This window comes from Mustela erminea, chromosome 4 (genome assembly GCF_009829155.1).
Source record: "Mustela erminea isolate mMusErm1 chromosome 4, mMusErm1.Pri, whole genome shotgun sequence".
Taxonomy (NCBI): Eukaryota; Metazoa; Chordata; class Mammalia; order Carnivora; family Mustelidae; genus Mustela; species Mustela erminea.
Window position 1 is genome coordinate 35,364,307 of NC_045617.1, and position 23,819 is coordinate 35,388,125.

At 36.4% G+C, this 23,819-nt stretch overlaps 1 protein-coding gene across 2 annotated transcripts in view; it reads right to left on the minus strand.

Annotated features, from left to right (window-relative positions):
* The window catches only part of MANEA (mannosidase endo-alpha), an 84,172-nt gene that overhangs the window by 26,817 nt on the left and 33,536 nt on the right, over positions 1–23,819 (minus strand). For both annotated transcript variants that reach the window (XM_032339029.1, XM_032339030.1), the window contains exon 3: positions 3,284–3,393. In XM_032339029.1, the coding sequence (XP_032194920.1) occupies positions 3,284–3,393 (110 nt within the window). The remainder of the gene's footprint in view (positions 1–3,283; positions 3,394–23,819) is intronic.

Below are 23,819 nucleotides of genomic sequence, written 5' to 3' on the forward strand. Positions count from 1 at the left end.
ATGCCTATTCTCACCACTTTTATTTAGCATACTGTTCAAATTCCCAGCCAGAGCAACAACACAAGGAAAAGAAACAAAAGGAATGCAAATTAGAAAGGAAGAAACAAAACTGTCATTATTTGCAGATGATATAAAAAGTCTAAAACTTCATCAAAAAGCCATTAGAATATAGAATTTACTATTTATACAATACAAATGCAAAATTTAGTAAAGTCGCAGAATACAACAAAACCAGTATATAAAATGTTGGTATTTCTATTTACTAATAATGAGCTAAAAGAGAAATTAAGAAAACCCCACTTACAACTGCATCAAAAACAATAAAATACCAAAGAATAAATTTTACTAAGAAGGGACAGATCTTGGGGCGCCTGGGTGGTTCAGTGGGTTAAGCCTCTACCTTTGGCTCAGGTCATGATCCCAGAGTTCTGGGATGGAGCCCTGCATCAGGCTCTCTGCTCAGCGGGAAGCCTGCTTCCCCAACCTCTCTCTGCCTGCCTCTCTGCCTACTTGTAATCTCTCTCTCTCTACTTGTGATCTCTCTCTCTGTCAAATAAATAAAATTGGGAAAAAAAAAAAAAAAAGGAACAAATCTTGACACTGACAAGTATAAGACATTAATGAAAACAAAGTGAAGAAAACACAAATGGAAAGATACTCCATGCTCATAAACTAAAAGAACTAATATTGTTAAAATATCCATACTCCACAAAGCAACATATAGATTCAATACAATCCCTGTGACTATTCCAGTGACATTTTCAACAGAAATGGAACAAATGTTCCTAAAACTTGTATGGAACCATGAGAACCAAAGCAATCTTGAGAAAGAAAAAAGAAACCTGGAAGTATCAAGGTCCCTAACTTCAAATTGTATAACAAAGGTACAGTAATCAAAACAGTATGGTACTTGCAAAAACACAAAAAAACAAAACCAGAACCAGATCAATGGAACATACAGAATAGAAAGCCTCACTGCCCCCAACCAAAAACACAAAACAAAACAAAAAAAACAACTCCTGCAGATATCAATTAATCCTCAACGACAGAGCCAAGAATATACACAATGGGGAAAGGCCAGTCTCTTCAACAAATTGTGTTTCGAAAACTGGACAGCTACATGCAAAAAAATGAAACTGAACCACTAAATCACACCATATACAAAATTAACTTAAATGGATTAAAATCTTAAACATAAGTCTAGAAAGTATAAAACTTTTGGAATACAAAATTGGTGATAAACTCCTTGACAAAGGTATTAGTGATGATTTTTTGGATTTGACACCAAAAGGCAAAGTCTACAAAAGCAAAAATAAACAAGTGGGACTACATCAAACTAAAAAGCTTCTGCACAACAATGTGAAAGGCAACCTAGGAAATAGGAGAAAATATCTGCATATCATATATCTGATAAGGAGTTAATATCCAAAATCAATTTTAAAAAGCATACGATCTAATTTAAAAAGGGGCAGAAGTTCAGAATATTTTTTCTAAGAAGATATCTGGATGGCCAACAGGTACCTGAAGATGTGCTCATCCTCACTCATATCAGGGAAAATCAAACCACAATGAGATATACCTCACACCTACTAGTAAAGCTATTATCAAAAAGACAAAGAAATAACCAGTATTGGGAGCACCTGGGTTGCTCAGTCAGTTGCACATCCAGCTCTTGGTTTCTGTCCAGTCATGATCTCAGGATCAGGGGATCAAGTCCCCCAAAAGGATCTATGCTCCACATGGAGTTGAGATGCTCCTTCTCGATCTCTGACCCTAGCCCCACCCATGGACACACAGGCCCTCCCTTTCTCCCCCAAATAAAACAATCCTTAAGAAATAACAAGTGTTGGAGAGGATGGGGAGAAAAGAGAACCCTTGTGCACTGTTGGTGGGAATATAAATTGATGCAGACACTATGGAAAACACTATGGAAGTACTTTAAAGAACTAAAAATAAAACTACATAGGGGGAGACAAACCATGAGACTTGGACTCTGAGAAACAAACTGAAGGTTTTGGAGGAGACAGGCATGGGGGTTTGGGTGAGCCTCGTGGTGGGTATTACAGAGGGCACGTATTGCATGGATCACTGGGTGTGGTGCATAAGCAATGATTTTTGGAACGCTGAAAAACAAAACAAAACAAAAACAAACAAAAAACTACAAATGATCCAGCAGTTCCCCTTTGGTTATTTATCCAAAGGAAACAAAACAAGTTAAAAAAATACGGATGTTTACTTCACAATTACAAGCGTACCTCAGACATTACAGGTTCGGTTCCAGACCACACAATAAAGTGAATATTGCAAAAAAGTGAGTCAAATGAATTTTTTGGCTTCCCAGTGCATAACAAAGTTCATCTTACACTATGCTGTAGTCTGTTAAGTTTGTAATAGCATTATGTCTAAAACACTATGTATCGTAATTAAAAGACACTTTATTTCTAAAAAATGCTAGCCATCATTTGATCTTTCAGCAAGTCATAATCACTCATCACAGATCGCCTTAACATATATAACGAAAAAGTTTGAAATATTGTAAGAATTACCAAAATGTGACACAGAACATGAAGCAAATGCTGTTGGAAAAATGCTGGTATATTTGCTATATGAAGGTTTGTCACAAAACTTCAATTTTTTAAAAAATGTAGTATCTGCAAAGCACAAAATCTAAATGCAACAAAATGAGGTGTGCCTCATTCACAATAGCCAAGAACTGGAAATAACCTAAAATGTCCATTAATGGATGGAAAAATAAAATGGGGCCTATACACAAGGCAAATATTATTGTGCCACAAAAAGAAGGAAATCTCGCCATTTGCTACAACATAGATGGACCTTGAGGACCATCTATGGTCCTATGCTACGTGAAATAAGCCAGGCAAAGACAAATATCCTATGACCTCACTTACATGTGGGATTGAAAAAAAAAAAAAAACCAAAACCTCATGGTTGTCTGAGGTAGGAGTGGGGAGGCGGTGAAATGGGTGAAGATGGTTAAAAGGTACAACTTCCAGTCATAAAATTAAAAAAAAAAAAACAAAAACTAGGTATATAATGTACAGCATAGTCACTACAGTTAATATTGTATGATGCATTTGAAAGCCACTAAGAGAACAGATCTTAAAAATTCTAAACATAGGAAAAAATTTGTAATTGTATAATGAATATTAACTAGACTTATTGTGATGATCACTTCACAAAATAAACACACCAAATCATTATGTTGAACACCTGAAACTAATGTAATATGTCTATGATATCTCAAAAAAATAAAATGAAATACCTTCAAATTATATTTATGAGCTTTATCCAAAATAGTTGGTACCAAGTCATCAGTATTTTCTCCATTCTCATCATTTGTACCAGGTGGGTACCAAGACAGGGCTAGTACACCTAAAAGAAAACACCAAAAAGAAAAATAAATACAGAAGTGGGAGTAATTGGAGATATTCTTAGAAAAAAGAAAAAATTAAGGAGGCAGAATAAAGACCAAATTGTTAACAGCAAAAAAGAAAGACATCCTCATAAGTTGTTGTTTTGTTACTTTACTAGATAGGATCTATGGTTATTTGATTACTTTATATTGTTATATTTATGAATTCTTTATCAAGTATGAATATATTTAAGTTAACAGATTTTACTTATATTTAAGTTAATAGATTTTACTTTCCAGTTTAGGTTTACAGAAAAATTGCACAGAAAGTACAGTTTCCATATATGCTCCTCTTACATACCTGCTCCCCAACCCACATACAGTTCTTGTTATTAATATCTTGCATTTATACAAGATACACACACACACACACATATATATATACACACACACACACACATAATTTGTTACATGTGATGAACAAATACTGGCACATCAATATTATGTATATACATATATGCATACATATATATATATACATTTATACATGTATATATATGTATTTGTGATGAACCAATATTGATGCATCATTATTAACCATAGCCCACAATTTAGATGACGGCTTACTCTTTGTGATGTACAGCTTTATGGCTTCTGAAAAAAGCATATGTGCCCACCATTAAGTATCATGCAGAATAGTTTTACAGACCTCAGAACCCACTGAAATCCACCTATTTATCCCTCCTCTCTTACTCCTCCCTCAACCCCCTGGATAATTGATCTTTTCAGTATCTCTATTGTTTTGTCTTTTCCACAATGCTACATAGGTGGAATCCTACCACTAACTTTTTCAGACTGGCTTGTTACACTTAGCAATACATAATAAAGGTTCATTTATATCTTTTTGTATATTTATAGATCATTCTTTTTACTGCTGCATGATAACTCATTGCATAGATGTATGACAATTTATCCATTCACTTACTGTAACATACCATGGATGCTCCTAATTTGGGGCAATTATGAAGATTCAAGAAAAAAAAATAGTTTCTCCTTGTAGGACTTACTTTTGAAATGATACATCACAAAATAAGTTTTAGAAACATAAGCCCACAGGGGGGAAAAAAAATTACTTTGAAGGAATATTTGAAATCAACCATCAAAGCCTCACTTATATGTGAAGAAATGAGAGACCATTAGAAAAAGCTGCTTATTTCTATATCAACCAACACACTTTTTAAGGCATAGACAAAATACAATGGTACAAAAACAGAAGCATGTGGAAATATAGGAACTGCAAGGTTAGAAACTGGCAGAGAACTAAATTATAATATTTAAACTTTATAGTCAACCTGCCATGTACAGAATAGCCCCATCTAGAGAAACAAAGCAGAACTTTCATTAAAGTTTACAGGAAAAAAGATGTCTATGTCCTCTATCCACTCTGAAAATAAGATAGCAATAAGAACATAAGAAGTAGAAAAATCATCTATAATACATAAAGTGCTTTAGAGAAGCTTATGATTAGCCATGAAGGGAGTCTATTATATAGAGAAAAATGCCGGTAAGAAAAGTGGAAACAGTTGATCAAACATCTAAGCTGCCTAAGAGTCTAGCTTGTAAAAAGAACAGTACCAATGGAGAGTCACAGTAAAAAACAAAACAAAACAAAACAAAACAAAAAAACCCTCAATATAACTTATGTAAAAATCCTACAAAAAAATAAATTGAGACAAATAGTAAAGAAAGGACATATAAAAGAAAGATTATGCCATGAAGCCTAGGAAAATTGTAAGCACAGCATTCTTCCATGAAATTCAAAACAAAAGATTCCTGTTCCTAGCAATAGATTAGGTTACACACACCAACATTTCCATGAAAAAAATATTAAATAAAATATGTGTTACAAAAAACTTCTTAGCCAAAGAGCTGAAGAGTAAGGGATTACCTGTCCAAACTGAGGCAAAAACATGAAATGAGTAAGGAATTCAGTCTTCCCAAACATAATTGGCAGAAGTAAACCAAATACCAAAACCAGTGGATAAAGTCCCAGGTTAACAGCACTTGGGAAATTCTCTGGCTTTAAAGTGAGTAGTGTTTTCTACTGTATTGAACAACACTGATAAAGAACATTTTCATTATCACACTAAGTTCTACTGGACAGTATTGCTAAACTGCTGATTCTCATAATACCCTAATCATTTCACTTTTATCTACTGATTTTCTTCCTCCTTATTCTCACTGAAGTTATACTCTAAGCCTTGAGGAAAATGCTCTTTGTTCTTCATTATTACTTTCAGCTTTTTAATGTATCAAATTATCATTTCCAAATGTCTAATTCTATCTCCATACTGTGCTCCACAATCTAATTTTTCCTTTTGGACTATATCACTCCTGAGTTCTGAATAAGTAATGGTCTGGGAAATAAGTCAGTGATGGTCCTCCTCAGGAGGAGGACTGCACCACTTATAATGGTTATGAATCATCACAACAACCAGAGGTTTCTCTAACACAAACTAAGTATCATTTATAAATAAGATTACTGCATATTGCTACTATCTCACTTGTGTAGTGAAAAGGGATATTCTTTGAGGTCTTTTCTCAGAATATTAGCATTTCATTTTATTATTTTAAAAAATATTTATTTACTTTAGAGAGCACAAGACAGTGTGCACAAGTTAGAGGGAAGGGCAGAGGGAGTGAATCTTCAAGTAGACTCCCCACTAAGCTCAGAGCCCAACAAGGGACTCGATCTCATGACTCATGAGAGTACTACCTGAACTGAAACCAAGATCAAGCATGTAAATGACTGAGCCATCTAGGCATCCCTAACATTTTATTAAATGCAGATGTCGCATCAATCATGTTGTTTCTCCACAGCACACACATCACAGGGCCTTCAATATAAGTGATACTCACTTTTGTGTGTGTGTGTGTGTGTGTATGTGTGTGTGTGTGTGTGGTTACATGATAAATCTAAACAGGACAATAGTTAAGAACATAAGATATGAAATCAGACAGACCTAGAGACTCAAGTTTTCATTCTATTATTTGATAGTTGGTTATCTTTAATTTAAATTTCCATTTGTAAATTGGGGATAAGTTCAGTTCATTCCCTAAAAGTGTGTTTTAAAAAGTATAGAGAATGACTTACATAGAATAAGACCCCCAAAATTAATTACAAAGATGATAATAAAAAGATAATGGCAAATAGATTAGGATACATTTAACTCCACAGAACTTATGATAGCTTCCCCTATATTCAGGTACGTAACTTACTGTTTCCTTTAAACATACCAAACATTACTTCAAACTAAAGATTTAGCAGAAAGGCGAGCCCAGTTTCAGATATAAACAATATTATCACTACACAAGATAACCCATGTTCAACAAAAAATATAAGGCATATAAAAAAGAAAAAAAATTTAAAAACTGTCAAGAGGCAAAACAGGCAACAGAAGCAGACTCTGATATGAATCAGATGCTGAAATAATTAGACAAGGAATATAAAATCACTGTGATTAAAACATAAAGGATCTAATGGTAAAAGATAGCCATTATATGTCGATCATCAGGTGGGATGTTTCAGCAGAGATGAAAACTCTAAGAATCAAAGAGTTCAGGGAAGATAAAGTAGGGTGACCCCAAGCTCACCTCCTCTCATGGACATACCTGTGAGATAATAGCTACATTTATGTAACTAGCTCTGAAAATGATCTGAAGACTGACAGAAAAGACCTTCTGCAGTTAATCATACCCAGGCAGTCACATCAAAAAGGTAGGAGTGGTGGAATCACAGTTGGGAATCAAAACACTGGGTGAGATTAACCACAACCAGTACTCAGACTAGCAAAGAGAAGGAGAGGATTAAACCTCACACCGCAAACAGAACACTGGGAAATGCCCTGGGAAGATGAGTCGCCATAGCATCTGGCCTTAAAAATCAATGGGGCTTAACTTCAGGAGCTTTTAGTATCAGCAAAACTTAACTCCACTTATTTTGAAAATCAGCTAGGCTTAACTTCAGGAGAGTCAGACAATGATAGGAAACAGTCCTGCCTTTAAAAAGACAGAATAATAAAAAAAACTCAACCAGAACCAAAGCATAATAGTAGCAGTTTGAAAAGTGCCTGGGGTATACATGAAGGAGAGTTACTTAATAATCTCAGAACATATGTTTGAGGGGTAGGCATCATTAGGAACTTCTCTAGAAACAAAAGTACTGGTGGGTGCCATTTCTCTTCCCCTCCCCAGTGCTAGATAGCCAGACACTTGCAGGAGCCAGCAAAACACTACCTATCTTGCTATCACTATTTACCTGTAGACCTGCTGATCCAACCCTCCTGCATTGGCAAGCATCCCACCAAAGTGGTTCCTACGCACCCCTCCCCCCCAATAACCTGCAAGTAGCCCCACTAGGAACTAGCACCACTCAAAAATGGTGCCTACCCTGGGGAGGGGGAAGATAATCCCATACACCAGAATGCCCACAGTTCCTGCATCAAAGACTCTTCACTGGCTGAGCAAAAAGTAAGGTTTGCTATTTGGTATACCACAACTATGGCAGGCTAAGTTCAGAGAGCCTGACTGCTGATTCCACCCACCTATGAGACTGCTGAGGCCTCAAACAGACTTCTCAATTGTACAAATTCTGCCTTGTTTGCCCAAAGTAGGCAAAGCAGATCACTGCAGTTGGCTGGGCTGAAGGCAAACGCAGTTCAGTCACAACATTAGGGCACACGTAGCATGCAGAGGAGACACCCCAGGAGTACCTGTTTCTGGTGACCAAGGGGGTACTGACAGGGTACCACAGGACTTCTACAGAAAGCACAACTTTAAAGACCAAGAGACATAGCTGACCTCCCTAATATATGGACACAGAGAGTTAGACAAAACGAGAAGATGGAGAAATATGTTCCAAGTGAAAGAACAAGACAAATCACATCAAAAGAGCTCAATGAAACTAAGATAAGCAAATATGCCTGACAGAGAATTCAATTCAAAGTAATGGGCATAAGGATAATAACTGGATTTTACAATAGAGTAGATGAACTCAGAACTTCCAACAAAGAAATGTGTAAAAAAGAACCAGTAAGGGATGTTAGCTGGGTATCTGCCTTCGGCTCAGGTCAGGATCACAGGGTCCTAGGATTGAGTCCCACATCAGGCTTCTTGCTTGGTGGGGAGCCTGCTTCTTTCTTCCTCTCCCACTCTCTCTGCTTGTGTGCACTCTTTCTCTGTCAAATAAGTAAGTAAATAAATAAAATCTTAAAAAAAAAAAGAGAGAGATAAAGAACTCAACAGCGGAGATTAAAAAAAAATACATTAGAGGAAATCAACAGATTAGAGGATGCAGAATAGATCAGTAATCTGGAAGACAGGACAATGGAAAGCAAACTAAGCTGAACAAAAAAGAGAAAAGAGATTAATAAAACAGTAAGAATAGGTTAAGGAAACTCATTACCAAGTGAAATAACATTCCCTTTGAAGAAGTAATAGTAACAGGAAAGAGAAAAGGGAGGAGAATATTTGAGAAAATAAAGCTGAACACTTCCATAATGTGGGGAAGGAAACAGATACCACATCCAAAAAGCCCACACAGCCCCCAACAAGATAAACCCAAGGTCCACACCAAGACACATAAGTAAAAGGCAAAGAGTAATGACAGATAATTTTAACATCAACAAAAGAAAACAGTTACATACAAAGGAAACTCCATAAGGCTATCAGTTGATTTCTCAGCAGAAACTGTGCTGGCCAGAAACAAGTGGCATGATATATTCAAATGGATGAAAGGGAAAAACATACTCGCAACCAAGAAGATCCAAAAAGGTTATTCAGAATAGAACAAGAGGTAGTTTTCCAAACGAAAGTTAAAGGAGTGCATCACCACTAAACCAGGCTTACATGATAAATAGAATTATTCAAATCAGAAGAAGAGAACATAATTTCAGGTAGAATAATTATAAAGAAAAACATTTCACAGGTAAAAGCACACATACAGTAAAGGTATTGGATGGGGACGCCTGGGTGGCTCAGTGGGTTAAGCCTCTGTCTTCGGCTCAGGTCATGATCTCAGGGTCCTGGCCCTGCATCGGGCTCTCTGCTCAGTGGGGAGCCTGCTTTTCCCTCTCTCTCTGCCTGCCTCTCTGCCTACTTGTAATCTCTGCCAAATAAATAAATAAAATCTTAAAAAAAAAAAAGGTAATAGATGGATCACTTATAAAGCCAGTATGGAGGTTAAGACACAGAAGCAGTAAAGTCAATGATATTTATAAAAATCATTCAATACATATATAAAATAAAGATATATATGACAAAATATATATAAAACAAAGGGGGAGTAAAACTTTAGTGCTTTCAGAATGTGTTTGAATTTAACCAACCATTAACATAGACTGATATGCATGTTATATACAAACTAATGGAAACCAAATCAAAAACCTGTAACATACACACACACACACAATCCAAGACTAACACTATGGAAGGCCATCAAACTAAATTAAGAAAGGATACAGAGAAAAACTAAAACAACAACAAAATATTAACAAAATGGTAATAAGTATATGCCTATCAATAATTTAAATGTCAACTGGACTAAATAAAAAACAGGGCTACTGAATGGATAACAGAACAAGACCCATCAATATTCTGCCCACAATAGATTCACTTCAGACCTAAATATATGCACACACTGAAAGTGAAGGAGAGCTGGAAAAACATACATCATGAAAAAAAAAAAAAAAGAGAGAGAGAGAAGAATAAAAGAAAGCTGTGGTAGCAGTACTACTGTAAGACAAAAAATCCTTAAAACAAAGACTGTAGCAAGAGACAAAGAAAGGCATTACATAATGATAAAGAGATCAACTTAACAAGAAGATATAATGACTATAAATATCTATGCATCCAAAATAGAAGCACCTAAATATATAAGGCAAACATTAATAGACAGAAATGGAGAAACTGACAGTCTTACAATAATAGTAGAGATCTTTAACATTTCACTTATATCAATGGATAGATAATCAAGACAGAAAATCAATGAGGAAAAAGTAGCTCTGAATGACACATTATAGCAGATGGGAATTAACAGATATATAAAGAACATGCATTCTATACAAAACAAGAATATGTTCTTTTCAAATGCACATGAAACATTCTCCAAGACATATCACACAAAACAAGTCTCAATAAATTTAAAACATTAAAATCACATACAGCATCTTTTGATCATAATAGTATGAAACTAGAAATCAATTACCAGAGAAAAATCTGGAAAAAACATAAACACATGGAAGCTAAACAACATGCTACAAAACAGTGAATGAGTCAACAATGAAATCAAAGGGGAAATCAAAAAGTACACAGAGAAAAGTGAAAATGAAAATATACCAGTACAAAATATTTGGGACACAGCAAAAGCAGTTCTGAGAAGTTTATGGCAATACAGGCCTATCTCAAGAAACAAACAAAAAAATCTCAAATAAATAACCAAACACACACCTAACAGAGCTAGAAAAAGAACAAACATAGGCAAAAAAACAGCAGAAGGAAGGAAATTATAAGTTTAGAGCAGAAATAGGTAAAATAGAGACAAAAAGAAAAACTGAAAAAAGATCAAAGAAACCAGAAACTTGTTCTTTTAACAGACAAACAAAATTGATAAACTTTTAGCCAGACTCACCAAGAAAGAGAGGACTCAAAGAAATGAAATCAGAAATGAGGGAGAAATAACCACCAACCCCACAGAAATGTGAAGATTTATAAGAGAATATAATGAAAAATTACATACCAACGAACTGGGACAAGGAGTGCATAGGTGGCTCAGTCAGTTAAGCACCCAACTTGATTTTGGCAGAAGTCTTGATCTCAGGATCAAGAGATCAAACCTACACTGGGTTCGTCTCTGGGCATGGAGCCTGCTTAAACTTCTTCCTCTATCTCTGCCCCTCCCACCATTAGCACTCTATTTAAAAAAAAAAAAAAAAAGTCCATACCCAATGGATTCACATGTGAATTCTACCAAACATTTAAAGAAGAGTTAATACTTATTTTTCTCAACGTATTCCCCAAAATAGAAGATGTAAAACTTCCAGATTCATTCTATGAGGCCAGCATTATCTTGATACCAAAACTGGAAAAAGACAATAAACAGAAATAAAACTGGAGGCCAATATCTCTGATGACCATAGATGCAAAATCCTCAACAAAATACCAGCAAACAGAATTCAGCAATGTATTAAAAGGATCATTCACCACAATCAAGTAGGATTTATTCTAGGGATGCAAGGGTGTTTCAATATGCACAAAACAATCAATGTGATACATCACACTAAGAGAAAGGATTAAAATCATATGGTCAGCTCAATGCATGCAGAAATAGCAACTGACAATAATATACTCATTCACGATAAACTCTCAACAAAGTGGGTTTAGAGGTAATATAACCTAATAATGGCTACATATTGAAACCTGCAGTTAATATCCCACTCAATGGTGAGAAACTGAAGTCTTTCCTCTATCAAGAATGAAATAGGGGGCGCCTGGGTGGCTCAGTGGGTTAAGCCGCTGCCTTCAGCTCAGGTCATGATCTCCTCTCTCTGCCTGCCTCTCTGCCTACTTGTGATCTCTCTGTGTCAAATAAATAAATAAAATCTTTAAAAAAAAAAGAATGAAATAGGGACGCCTGGGTGGCTCAGATGGTTAAGCGGCTGCCTTCAGCTCAGGTCATGATCCCAGAGTCCTGGGATCGAGTCCCACATCGGGCTCTTTGCTCGGCAGGGAGCCTGTTTCTCCCTCTGCCTCTAGCCTGCCACTCTGTCTGCCTGTGCTTGCGCTCTGTATCTCTCTCTCTCTAACAAAAAAAAAAAAAAAAAAAAAAAAAGAATGAAATAAAGATGTCCACCCTCACAATTTTTATTCAGAATACTACTGAAGTCCTAGGTGCAATAACCAGGGAAGAAATAAAGGTATTAAAATTGGCAAGGAAGAAGTAAAACAGTCACTATTTGCGTATGATGCAAAAATATGCATAAATAAAATATGAATTTGCATATGATTATATGATGTGATTACTAAGAATAAATAATTCAGTAAAGTTGCAAGATAAAAGAATAATATATAGAAACCTGTTGCATTATCTATATATTGATGACAATGTAGCAGAAAGAGAAATTAAGAAAATAATTTTGTTTCCAATAACACCAAAAATAATTTAAAAATCTAAGAATAAACTTAACTAAGGAGGTGAAAAACCTGTACTCTGAAACTATAAAATACGGATGAAAAAAATTAAAGAGGACACAAATAAATGGACAGGTATTCCATGTTCATGGTTTGGAAGAATTAATATTGTTGAAATGTCCAGGATCATCTAGGTGGCTCAGTCAGTTAAGTGTCTGTCTTCAGCTTGGGTCATGATCTCAGGGTCCTGGGATCGAGCCATGCATCAGGCTCCCTATTCAGCGGGGAGCCTGCTTCTCCCTCTCCCCTCCCTTGCTTGTGTTTTCTCTCTTGCTGCATCTCTCTCTGTCAAATAAATAAATAAAATCTTTTAAAAAAAAGAAAAAGAAAAAGAAAGTGAAAAAGTCCGTATTAACTAAAGCAATCTACAGACTTAATGCAAACTCTATCAAAATACCAACAGCATTTTCACAGAACTGAACCAAATAATCCTAAAAGTTGTATAGAACCATAAGGCCTCAAAGAGCCAAAGCAATCTTGTGAAAGTAGAATTAAGTTGAAGGTATCACAATCCCAGATTTCAAAGTATACTACACAAAGCTGTGGTAATCAAAACAGTATGGTATTGGCCAAAAATGGGCACATAAATCAATGGAACTGAATAGAGAGCCCAGAACGAAACCCCTGTTTATATGGTCAATTAGTCTATAACAAAGGTGGCAAGGACATATAATTGTAAAAAGAAAGACTCTTCAATAAATGGTGCTGGTAAAGCTAGACAGCTACATGTAAAGTAATGAAATTGGACACTTTCTCACATTATACAAAAAAATAAACTCAAAAGGATTAAAGACCTATATGTGAGACCTGCAACTATATCTCTCCCTAAAAATCTCTTTGACATTGTCCCTAGCAAAATTTTTCTAGTAACGTTTCCCTTTGCAAGGGAAACAAAAGCAAAAATAAACTACTGGGACTATATCAAAATAAAAAGCTTTTGCACAGCCTAGGAAACCATAAACAAAACGAAAAGGCAACCTACTGAACAGAAGATATCTGTAAATCACATACACAACACCAGCACCACCAAAAACAAAACAAAACCTGAAAAAATAATTTTTTTTTAAAACTGCGCAGAAGACTTGAATATTTTTTCCAAAGAAGACACACAGATGACCATTAGACACATGAAAAGATGTTCAACTCACTAATCATCAGGGAAATGCCAGTCAAGACACCTTACATCTGACAGTATGGCTAGAATCAAAACAACAAGATATAAGTCTTGGCAAGGATGTGGGAAAAAAGGAACCCTTGTGCACACTGATGAGACTGTAAATTGGTACAGCCACTGTGGAAAAAAGTATGGAGGTTCCTCAAAAAATTAAAAATAGAGATACCATATGGTCAGGGTGCCTGGGTGGTTCAGTCTGTTAAGCCTCTGCCTTCAGCTCAGGTCACAATCTCAGGGTCCTTGGACTGAGCCCCACATTAGGCTCCCTACTCAGTCAGGAGTCTGTTCTTCCTTCTAAATCTTAAAAAATATCCAGAAATGACCCAGAAATCCTACTACTGGGTATTTATGCACAGAAAACAAAAACACTAATTTAAGAAGATATATGCACCCCTATGTTTATTGCAGCATTATTTACAATAGCCAAAATACAGAGGCAGACCAAGTGTCCATGAACAGATAAACTGCTAAAAAGATATGGTGTGTGTATATATGTATAACACAAAATGGAATATTACCCAGGCATAAAAAGAATGAGATCTCACCATTTGCAACCATATGGATGGACCTAGACCATATAATGTAAAATAAGTCAGGCAGTCAAATACCATGGGACTTCAGTTATATGTGGAACCTAAAAAAATAAAAGAACAACAAACAAAGCAGAAACAGACCCATAAATACAGGTGGTTGCCTGATGGGAGGCAGGTGGGGGAATAGGTGAAATGGATGAGAGGTATTAAGAAGTGCAAACTTAAAGTTCAGGAGTAAGTCACAGAGATAGAAGATATAGCATAGGGAATGTCAATAATATTCTAATAACATTTCATAGTGACAGATGGTGACCACACTTATGCTAGCACTAAGTAATATATAGGATACACTGAACCAATACTTTGTACATCTTAAACAAATACAACACTGTATGTTAATTATACTTCAATACAAAGAATCAAGTAGAAATACTGGAAATGAAAAATCTTAAAAGATGAAGAATACCTTCAACAGACTCATGAACAGACTGAACAGAGCTGAGGAAAAGAGGTATCTTCAAGCAAGTCACAAAAAATTACAAAAATTAAAATAGAATAAGATTAAAACAAAGTATCCAACATCCAACAGCTCTAGGATAAACATCAATATTCTATCATACATGTAATTAAAAACTCAGAAGAGACAGAAGGAATATGTGTCAAAATAATTGCAGGAGGGAGGAGTCAAGATGGCAGAGAAGTAGCAGGCTGAGACAACATCAGGTAGCAGGAGATCTGCTAGACAGCTTATCAAACCATTCCAAACACCTACAAATCCAACAGGAGATCAAAGAGAAGAAGAGCAACAATTCTAGAAACAGAAAATCAACCACTTTCTGAAAGGTAGGACTGGCAGAGAAGTGAATCCAACAGGAAGATAGATGTCAGGGGAGGGGCCGGCTCCCGGCAAGCAGCAGAGAAACGGAGCACAAAATCAGGACTTTTAAAAGTCTGCTCCACTGAGGGACAACGCTCGAGAGGCTAAACCAGGGGGAAGCCCAGGCGAGAAAAATGTGGCCCCTGGTACCGTGGGTTCACAGGAGGATTGGGGGTATCTGAGTGTCACAGAGCTCGCAGGTATTAGATCAGAGAAGCCAGCTACAGAAACAGAGCCAAGGAGTGAGCTCTCAAGTCGGGGTTACCTTGAACCCTAATCCATGGCACAGGCCACTGCTCTGTGAGGGGAGTCCCCACAATGAGGGGAGACCCTCCCTGTAAGAGCTCAGACATCTGCAGGGTTTGGAGACTCTAGGCATAGCTGTGTGCCAAAGACAGAGATGCTTGGTCACAGGCTGGGTGAGCTCGGAGTACAGCCAGAGGCCAGGGAGATGGAGTGATTGAGCACTTTTCTCTGAGCACGGCCAGGGTCAGGGAGACAAGAGTGACAGAATGCTTTTCTCTGAGGATGAACTGAGGAGTGTGGCCCCGAGCTCTCGGCTCCTCTGGGCCAGAGACTGGGAGGCTGCCATTTTCATTCCCGTCCTCCAGAACTCTACGGAAAGTATTCAGGCAACAAAAGCTCCTGAAAGCGAACCTGAGCAGATTACTTAGCCTGGTGCCTGGTTAAGGGCAATGCAATTCCACCTGGGGCAAAGACACTTGAGATTCACTACAACAGGCTCCTTCCCCAGAAGATCAACAAGAAATCCAGCCAAGACCAAGTTCACTTACGAAGGAGAACAGTGAAATTCCAGAGGAGGAGAAAGCAAAGCATGGAATTCATGGCTTTCTCCACATGAATCGTTAGTCTTGCAAAGTAAATTAATTTTTTTTATTTATTTATTTTCTTCTGCTAATTTTTTTAACTTCTACCCTTTCCTCTTTTAGCATTTTTTAACTAGTTTATCTTAATACCTTTCATTAAAAAAATCTTTTTTGAACTTTCATTATTATAGTCACATTTTATCATTCATTGTATCTAGCTTTATTTTTGTATACACATAGGGTTTTTTCCTATAAAAAATTTGGGGTACAACTTCTTCTAATAGATCAAAATACACCCTAAATCTAGCACCAGGCTTGTTCAAGTCTCCAGCCTGGGCAAATTCTCTCCACTTCCTTTTTCTTTATTCTCCCAACCAACTTACTTTATCAACTCCTTTTTTAGAAATTTAAAACAAAACAAACAAAAAACACTTTTCATCTTTATACTGATATTCCATCCTTCCATTGTATTTACCCTTATATATGTTTTTCATTCTTTAAAAATTTGGGAGGTAGTTTCTCCTAAGAGACGAAAATACTCCCCAAATTAAGTGGGTGACCCTGTCTGATATATATATATATTTTTTTCTTTTTTTGTATTTTTTCTTTATTTTGTTTTCTTTTTAAAATTTTTTTTTTCTGAAATTTTTACCCCCTTTCTCCCCACCCCACGATTTGGGATCTCTTCTGATTTGGTTAAAGCACATTTCTCTGGGGTCTTTGCCATCCTTTTAGTATTTTATTTGCTCCTTCATATATTCTTAGCTGGACAAAATGACAAGGCAGAAAAATTTGCCACAAAAAAAAGAACAAGAGGAAGTACCAAAGGCTAAGGACCTAATCAATATAGACATTGGTAATATGTCAGATATAGAGTTCAGAATAACGATTCTCAAGGTTCTAGCCAGGCTCGAAAAAGCATGGAAGAAACTAGAGAAACCTTGCTCAGAGAAATAAAAGCCCTTTCTGGAGAAATAAAATAACTAAAATCTAACCAAGTTGAAATAAAAAAAGCTATTAATGAATTGCAATAAAAAATGGAGATTCTTACTGCTGGAATAAATGAGGCAGATGAAAGAATTAGTGATAGGGAATACCAAATGACAGAGAATAAAGAAGGTGAGCAAAAGAGAGACAAACAACTACTGCACCACGAGGGGAGAATTTGAGAGATAAGTGATACCGTAAGATGAAACAACATTAGAATAATTGGGATTCCAGAAAAAGAAGAAAGAGAGAGGGGAGCAGAAGGTATATTGGAGCAAATTATTGTAGAGAATTTCCCTAATATGGCAAAGGGAACAAGCATCAAAATCCAGGAGGTGCAGAGTACCCCCCCCATAATCAATAGGAATAGTTCCATACCCCGACATCTAATAGTAAAATTTACAAGTCTTAGCAACAAAGAGAAAATCCTGAAAGCAGCCCAGGACAAAAAGTCTATAACATACAATGGTAAAAATATTAGATGGGCAGCAGACTTATCTACAGAGACCTGGCAGGCCAGAAAGAACAGGCATGATATATTCAGAGCACTAAACGAGAAAAACATGCAGCCAAGAATACTATATCCAGCTAGGCTATCATTGAAAATAGAAGGAGAGATTAAAAGCTTCCAGGACAAACAAAACCTGAAAGAATTTGCAAACACCAAACGAGCTCTACAGGACATACTGAAAGGGGTCCTCCAAGCAAAGAGAGAGCCTAAAAGTAGTAGATCAGAACAGAGGCAATATACAGTAACAGTCACCTTAAAGGCAATACAATGGCACTAAATTAATATCTCTCAATAGTTACCCTGATGTAAATGGGCTAAATACCCCAATCAAAAGACACAGGGTATCAGAATGGATGAAAAAAACAAAACCCATCAATATGCTGCCAGTAAGAAACTCATTTTAGACCCAAAGACACCTCCAGTTTTAAGTGGGGGGGGGGGGGGACAATTTACCATGCTAATGGACATCAAAAGAAAGCTGGGATGGCAATCCTCATATCAGATCAATTAGATTTTTAGCCAAAGACTATAATAAGAGATGAGAAAGGACACTATATCATACTCAAAGAATCTGCCCAACAAGAAGATCTAACAATTTTAAATGTCTATGCCCCTAACATGGGAGCAGCCAACTATATAAACCAGTTAATAACAAAATCAAAGAAACACATCAACAATAATACAATAATAGTAGGGGACTTTAACACTCCCCTCACTGAGATGGACATATCATCCAAGGAAAAGATCAACAAGGAAATAAGGGCCTTAAATGACACACTGGACCAGATGGACATCACAGATATATTCAGAACATTCCATCCCAAAGCAACAGAATACACATTCTTCGCTAGTGCACATGGAACATTCTCCAGAATAGATCACATCCTGTGTCCTAAATGAGCTCTCAACCGGTATCAAAAGACTAGGTCCATTCCCTGCATATTTTCAGACCACAATGCTCTGAAGCTAGAACTCAATCACAAGAGGAAATTTGGAAAGAACCCAAATACATGGAGACTAAACAGCAGCCTTTTCAAGAATGAATGGGTCAACCAGGACATTAGAGAAGAATTAAAAAAATTGATGGAAGCAAATGATAATGAAAACACAATGGTTCAAAATCTGTGGGACAAAGCAAAGGCAGTCCGAAAGGAAAATATATAGCGATACAAGCCTTTCTCAAGAAACAAGAAAGGTCTCAAATACACAACCTAACCCTACACCTAAAGGAGCTGCAGAAAGAACGACAAAGAAAGCCTAAGCCCAGCAGAAGAAGAGAAATCATAAAGATCAGAGCAGAAATCAATGAAATAGAAACCAAAGAAACAACAGAACAAATCAACGAAATTAGGAGATGGTTCTTTGAAAGAATTAATAAGATTGATAAATCCCTGGCCAGACTTATCAAAAAGAAAAGAGAAAGGACCCAAATAAATAAAGTCATGAATGAAAGAAGAGAGACCATAAGCAACACCAAAGAAATACAAACAATTATAAGAACATTTTATGAGCAACTCTATGACAACAAATTTGACAATCTGAAAGAAATGGATGCATTCCTAGAGACATGTAAACTACCACAACTGAACCAGGAAGAAACAGAAAAGACCCATAGCCAGTAAGGAGATTGAAACAGTCATCAAAAATCTCCAAACAAACAAAAGCCCAGGGCCAGACAGCTTCCCAGGAGAATTCTACCAAACATTTAAAGAAGAACTAATTCCTATTCTCCTGAAACTGTTCCAAAAAATAAAAATAGAAGGAAAACTTCCAAACTCATTTTATGAGGCTAGCATTACTTGATCCCAAACCAGACAAGGATCCCATCAAAAAAGAGAATTACAGACCAATATCCTTGATGAACACAGATGCAAAAATTCTCACCAAAATACCAGCCAATAGGATCCAAAAGGATTATTCACCATGACCAAGTGGGATTTATTCCAGGGCTGCAAGGTTGGTTCAACATCCACAAATCAATCAATGTGATACAATACATTAATAAAAGAAAAAACAAGAACCATATGATACTCTCAATAGATGCTGAAAAAGCATTTGACAAAGTACAGCATCCTTTCTTGATCAAAACTCTTCAAAGTGTAGGGACAGAGCATACATACCTCAATATTATCAAAACCATCTATGAAAAACCCACTGCAAATATCATTCTCAATGGAGAAAAACTGAAATCTTTCCCGCTAAGGTCGGGAACATGGCATGGATGTCCATTATCACCACTGCTATTCAACATAGTACTAGAAGTCCTAGCCTCAGCAATCAGACAACAAAAAAAAATTAAAGGCATCTAAATTGGCAAAGAAGAAGTCAAACTATCACTCTTTGCAGATGATATAATACTATATGTGGAAAACCCAAAAGACTCCACTCCAAATCTGCTAGAACTTGTAGAGGAAATCGGTAAAATGTCAGGATATAAAATCAATGCAAAAAAATCAGTTGCATTTCTTTACACCAACAACAACACAGAAGAAAGAGAAATTAAGGAGTCAATCCCATTTATAATTGCACCCCAAACCATAAGATACCTAGGAATAAACCTAACCAAAGAGGCAAAGAATCAATACTCAGAAAACTATAAAGTAGTCATGAAAGAAATTGAGGAACACATAAAGAAATGGAAAAATGGGGGCACCTGGGTAACTCAGTGGGTTAAAGCCTCTGCCTCCGCTCAGGTCAGGATCCCAGAATCCTGGGATCGAGGTCCACATAGGGCTCTCTGCTAAGCAGGGAACCTGCTTTCCCTTCTCTCTCTGCCTGCCTCTCTGCCTACTTGTGATCTCTATCTGTCAAAATAAATAAATAACATCTTTAAAAAAAATAAAAAATAAAAGGAAATGGAAAAATGTTCCATGCTCATGGCTTGCAAGAACAAATACTATGAAAATGTCTATGCTACCTAAAGCAATCTACACATTTAATGCAATCCTTATCAAAATTCCATTCATTTTTTTCAAAGAAATGGAACAAATAATCCTAAAATTTATATGGAACCAGAAAAGACCTTGGATAGCCATAGGAATATTGAAAAAGAAAGCCAAAGTTGGTGGTATCATAATTCTGGACTTTAAGCTCTATTACAAAGCTGTCATCATCAAGACAGCAGGTACTGGCACAAAAACAGACACATAGATCAATGGAACAGAATAGAGAGCCCAGAAATAGACCCTCAACTCTATGATCAACTAATCTTCGACCAAGCAGGAAAGAATGTCCAATGGAAAAAAGACAGCCTCTTCAACAAATGGTGTTGGGAAAATTGGACAGCCACATGCAGAAAAATGAAATTGGACCATTTCCTTACAGCACACACGAAAATAGACTCAAAATGGATGAAGGACCTCAATGTGAGAAAGGAACCCATCAAAATCCTTGAGGAGAACACCTCTTCGACCTTAGCTGCAGTAACTTCTTCCTAGGAACATGGCCAAAGACAAGGGAAGCAAGGGCAAAATTGATGCTTTTGCACAGCAAAGGAAACAGTTAACAAACCAAAAGACAACTGACAGAATGGGAGAAGATATTTGCAAATGACATATCAGATAAAGGGCTAGTATCCAAAAGCTATAAAGAACTTGTGAAACTCAACACCCAAAGAACAAATAATCCAATCAAGAAAAGGGCAGAGGACATGAGCAGACATTTCTGCAAAGAAGACATCCATGTGGCCAACAGACACATGAAAAAGTGCTCCACATCACTCAGCATCAGGGAAATACAAATCAAAACCACAATGAGATACCACCCTACACCAGTCAGAATGGCTAAAATTAACAAGTCAGGAAATGACAGATGCTGGCGAGGATGTGGAGAAAGGGGAACCCTCATACACTGTTGGTGGGAATGCAAGCTGGTGCAACTACTCTGGAAAACAGCATGGAGGTTCCTCAAAAAGTTGAAAATAGAGCTACCCTATGGCACAGCAATTGCACTACTGGGTGTTTACCCTAAAGATACAAACGTAGTGATCTGAAGGGGCATGTGCACCTGAATGTTTATAGCAGCAATATCCACAATAGCCAAAAGATGGAAAGAGCCTAGATGTCCATCAACAGATGAATGGATAAAGAAGATGTGGTATATATATATACAATGGAATACTATTCAGCCTTCAAAAGAAATGAAATCTTGCCATTTGTGATGCCATGGATGGAGCTAGAGGGTATTATGCTTAGTGAAATAAGTCAATCGGAGAAAGACAACTATCATATGATCTCCCTGATATGAGGAAGTGGAGATGCAATGTGGGGAGTTTGGGGGGTAGGAAAAGAATAAATGAAACAAGATATGATTGGGAGGGAGACAAACCATAAGAGACTCTCAATCTCACAAAAAAACCTGAGGGGGGCCAGAGGGAGGGGAGGAAGGGAGAGGGTGGTGTGGTTATGGTCACTGGGGAAGAGTATGCGCTATGGTGAGTGCTGTTAAGTATGTAAACCTGGCGATTCACAGACTTGTACCCCTGGGGCTAATAATACATTATATGTTAAAAAAAAAAATTTCTAAGAATTATCTAAAGTTGATGACAGACACAAAACAACAAATTCAAGAAGCTCAGAGCATTCCAAGGAAGATAAATACCAAAATTAACACATACACATGTTTAAACTGATAAAAATCAAAAACAGAGAAAACAGTTTAAAATCAGTGCAAAATGACAGAAACATACAGGAAAGCAAAGTTATGGGGTGCCTGGGTGGCTCAGTGGGTTAAATCCTCTGCCTTCGGCTCAGGTCATGATCCCAGGGTCCTGGGATCAAGTCCCGCACTGGGATCTCTGCTCAGCAGGGAGCCTGCTTCCTCCTCTCTCTCTGCCTGCCTCTTTGCCTACTTGTGATCTCTGTCTGTAAAATAAATAAATAAATAAAATCTTTAAAAAAAAAAAAAGTAAAGTTATGAAAAGATTTGTAAAAGTTACAGTACACTTCCCATCAGAAACCATGATAGAAGATAATGGAGTAACATTTTTAAATTCCCAAAAGGAAACTAAAACCTCCAAAATCTGCCTACTGAGAATTCTACTATAGCAGAGGAAGCATCATTTAAAACAAAGAATATAAACAATATTTGAAAGAATTCATTGCAAGCAGACCAGCATTACGGAACATTGAAAATGTAATAAAAAGAAAATTAATATTTGTCTTTTCAATACTTTATAAGATGAATGATTGTTTAAAGCTGTCATCAACAAACTATGGCCCATAAGTCAAACCTTTCCTTTTATGTCTTCTATACATTTGTTTATATATAGTTACTTTTACACTATAATGGCACATTTGAGTGGTTACAGAGTCCATGTGGTCCATAAAACCAAAAATATTGCTGGTTCTTTAAAGACAATGTTAGCCAACCTCTGATCCACAAGAAAAAGAATAGTAATAATGTACAGGATCTTTTGCGACAATTATAACAACAGCAAAAGATATAGTAGGGAAAAATTGGGAATATATTGTGGTAAGGTCTTTATACTACATACAAAGTATGTATTATTTGCAAGTGGACTGACGATAAAAAGGAATATTTGGTAAGTCTTATGTAAGCAATTAAAAAAAGAAAAAAAATAAGTGAATAGTGGAGAGCAAATGAATCACAAAAATTATTCAATTAATCCAAAAGAGCACAGGGGGGCGGAAAAAGGAACAAAGAAATGGAATAAATAGCAAGTGGCTAAAAAGACAGATTTCAATCAATATAAACATATTACTAGTTACACGGAGTACAAACAGTCTAAGCATATCATTTTAAGGACAGAATTTTCAAAATGGATTTTTATAAAAGCAATACCTGACCACAGACTGATTTCTTTGAACAAGACTTAAGTATGAAGACAGGTCAAAAAGAATGGGAAAAGATTTACCAAACACTAATAAAAAAAATGCTGGAATTGTTATATTAATGTCAAACAAAGTAGACTTTAGAAAATGAATATTCCCAGCACTAAAAAAGGAGTATTTCATAATAATAAAGGACTCTATACAAATGATATAACAGTCCTAAATGCTTATGTACTTAACAAAAGGCCTTTAAAATACAGAAAAATGGCAGACCTGAAAGGGGAAATAGATAAATCCAAAATTATACATCAACATTGCTTTATCAATAAGTGATAGACAAGATAATTGGCAAGCATACAGAAGACCTGAACAATACTATCAAGAACTTCAACTCACATTTATAAAATAATCCCAGAGCAGCATAAGAAACCACCTTTTTCCAGATTATGAAACCAAGTGTTGATTTCTTGAAAGGGTAAAAAATTTTAATTAAATATAC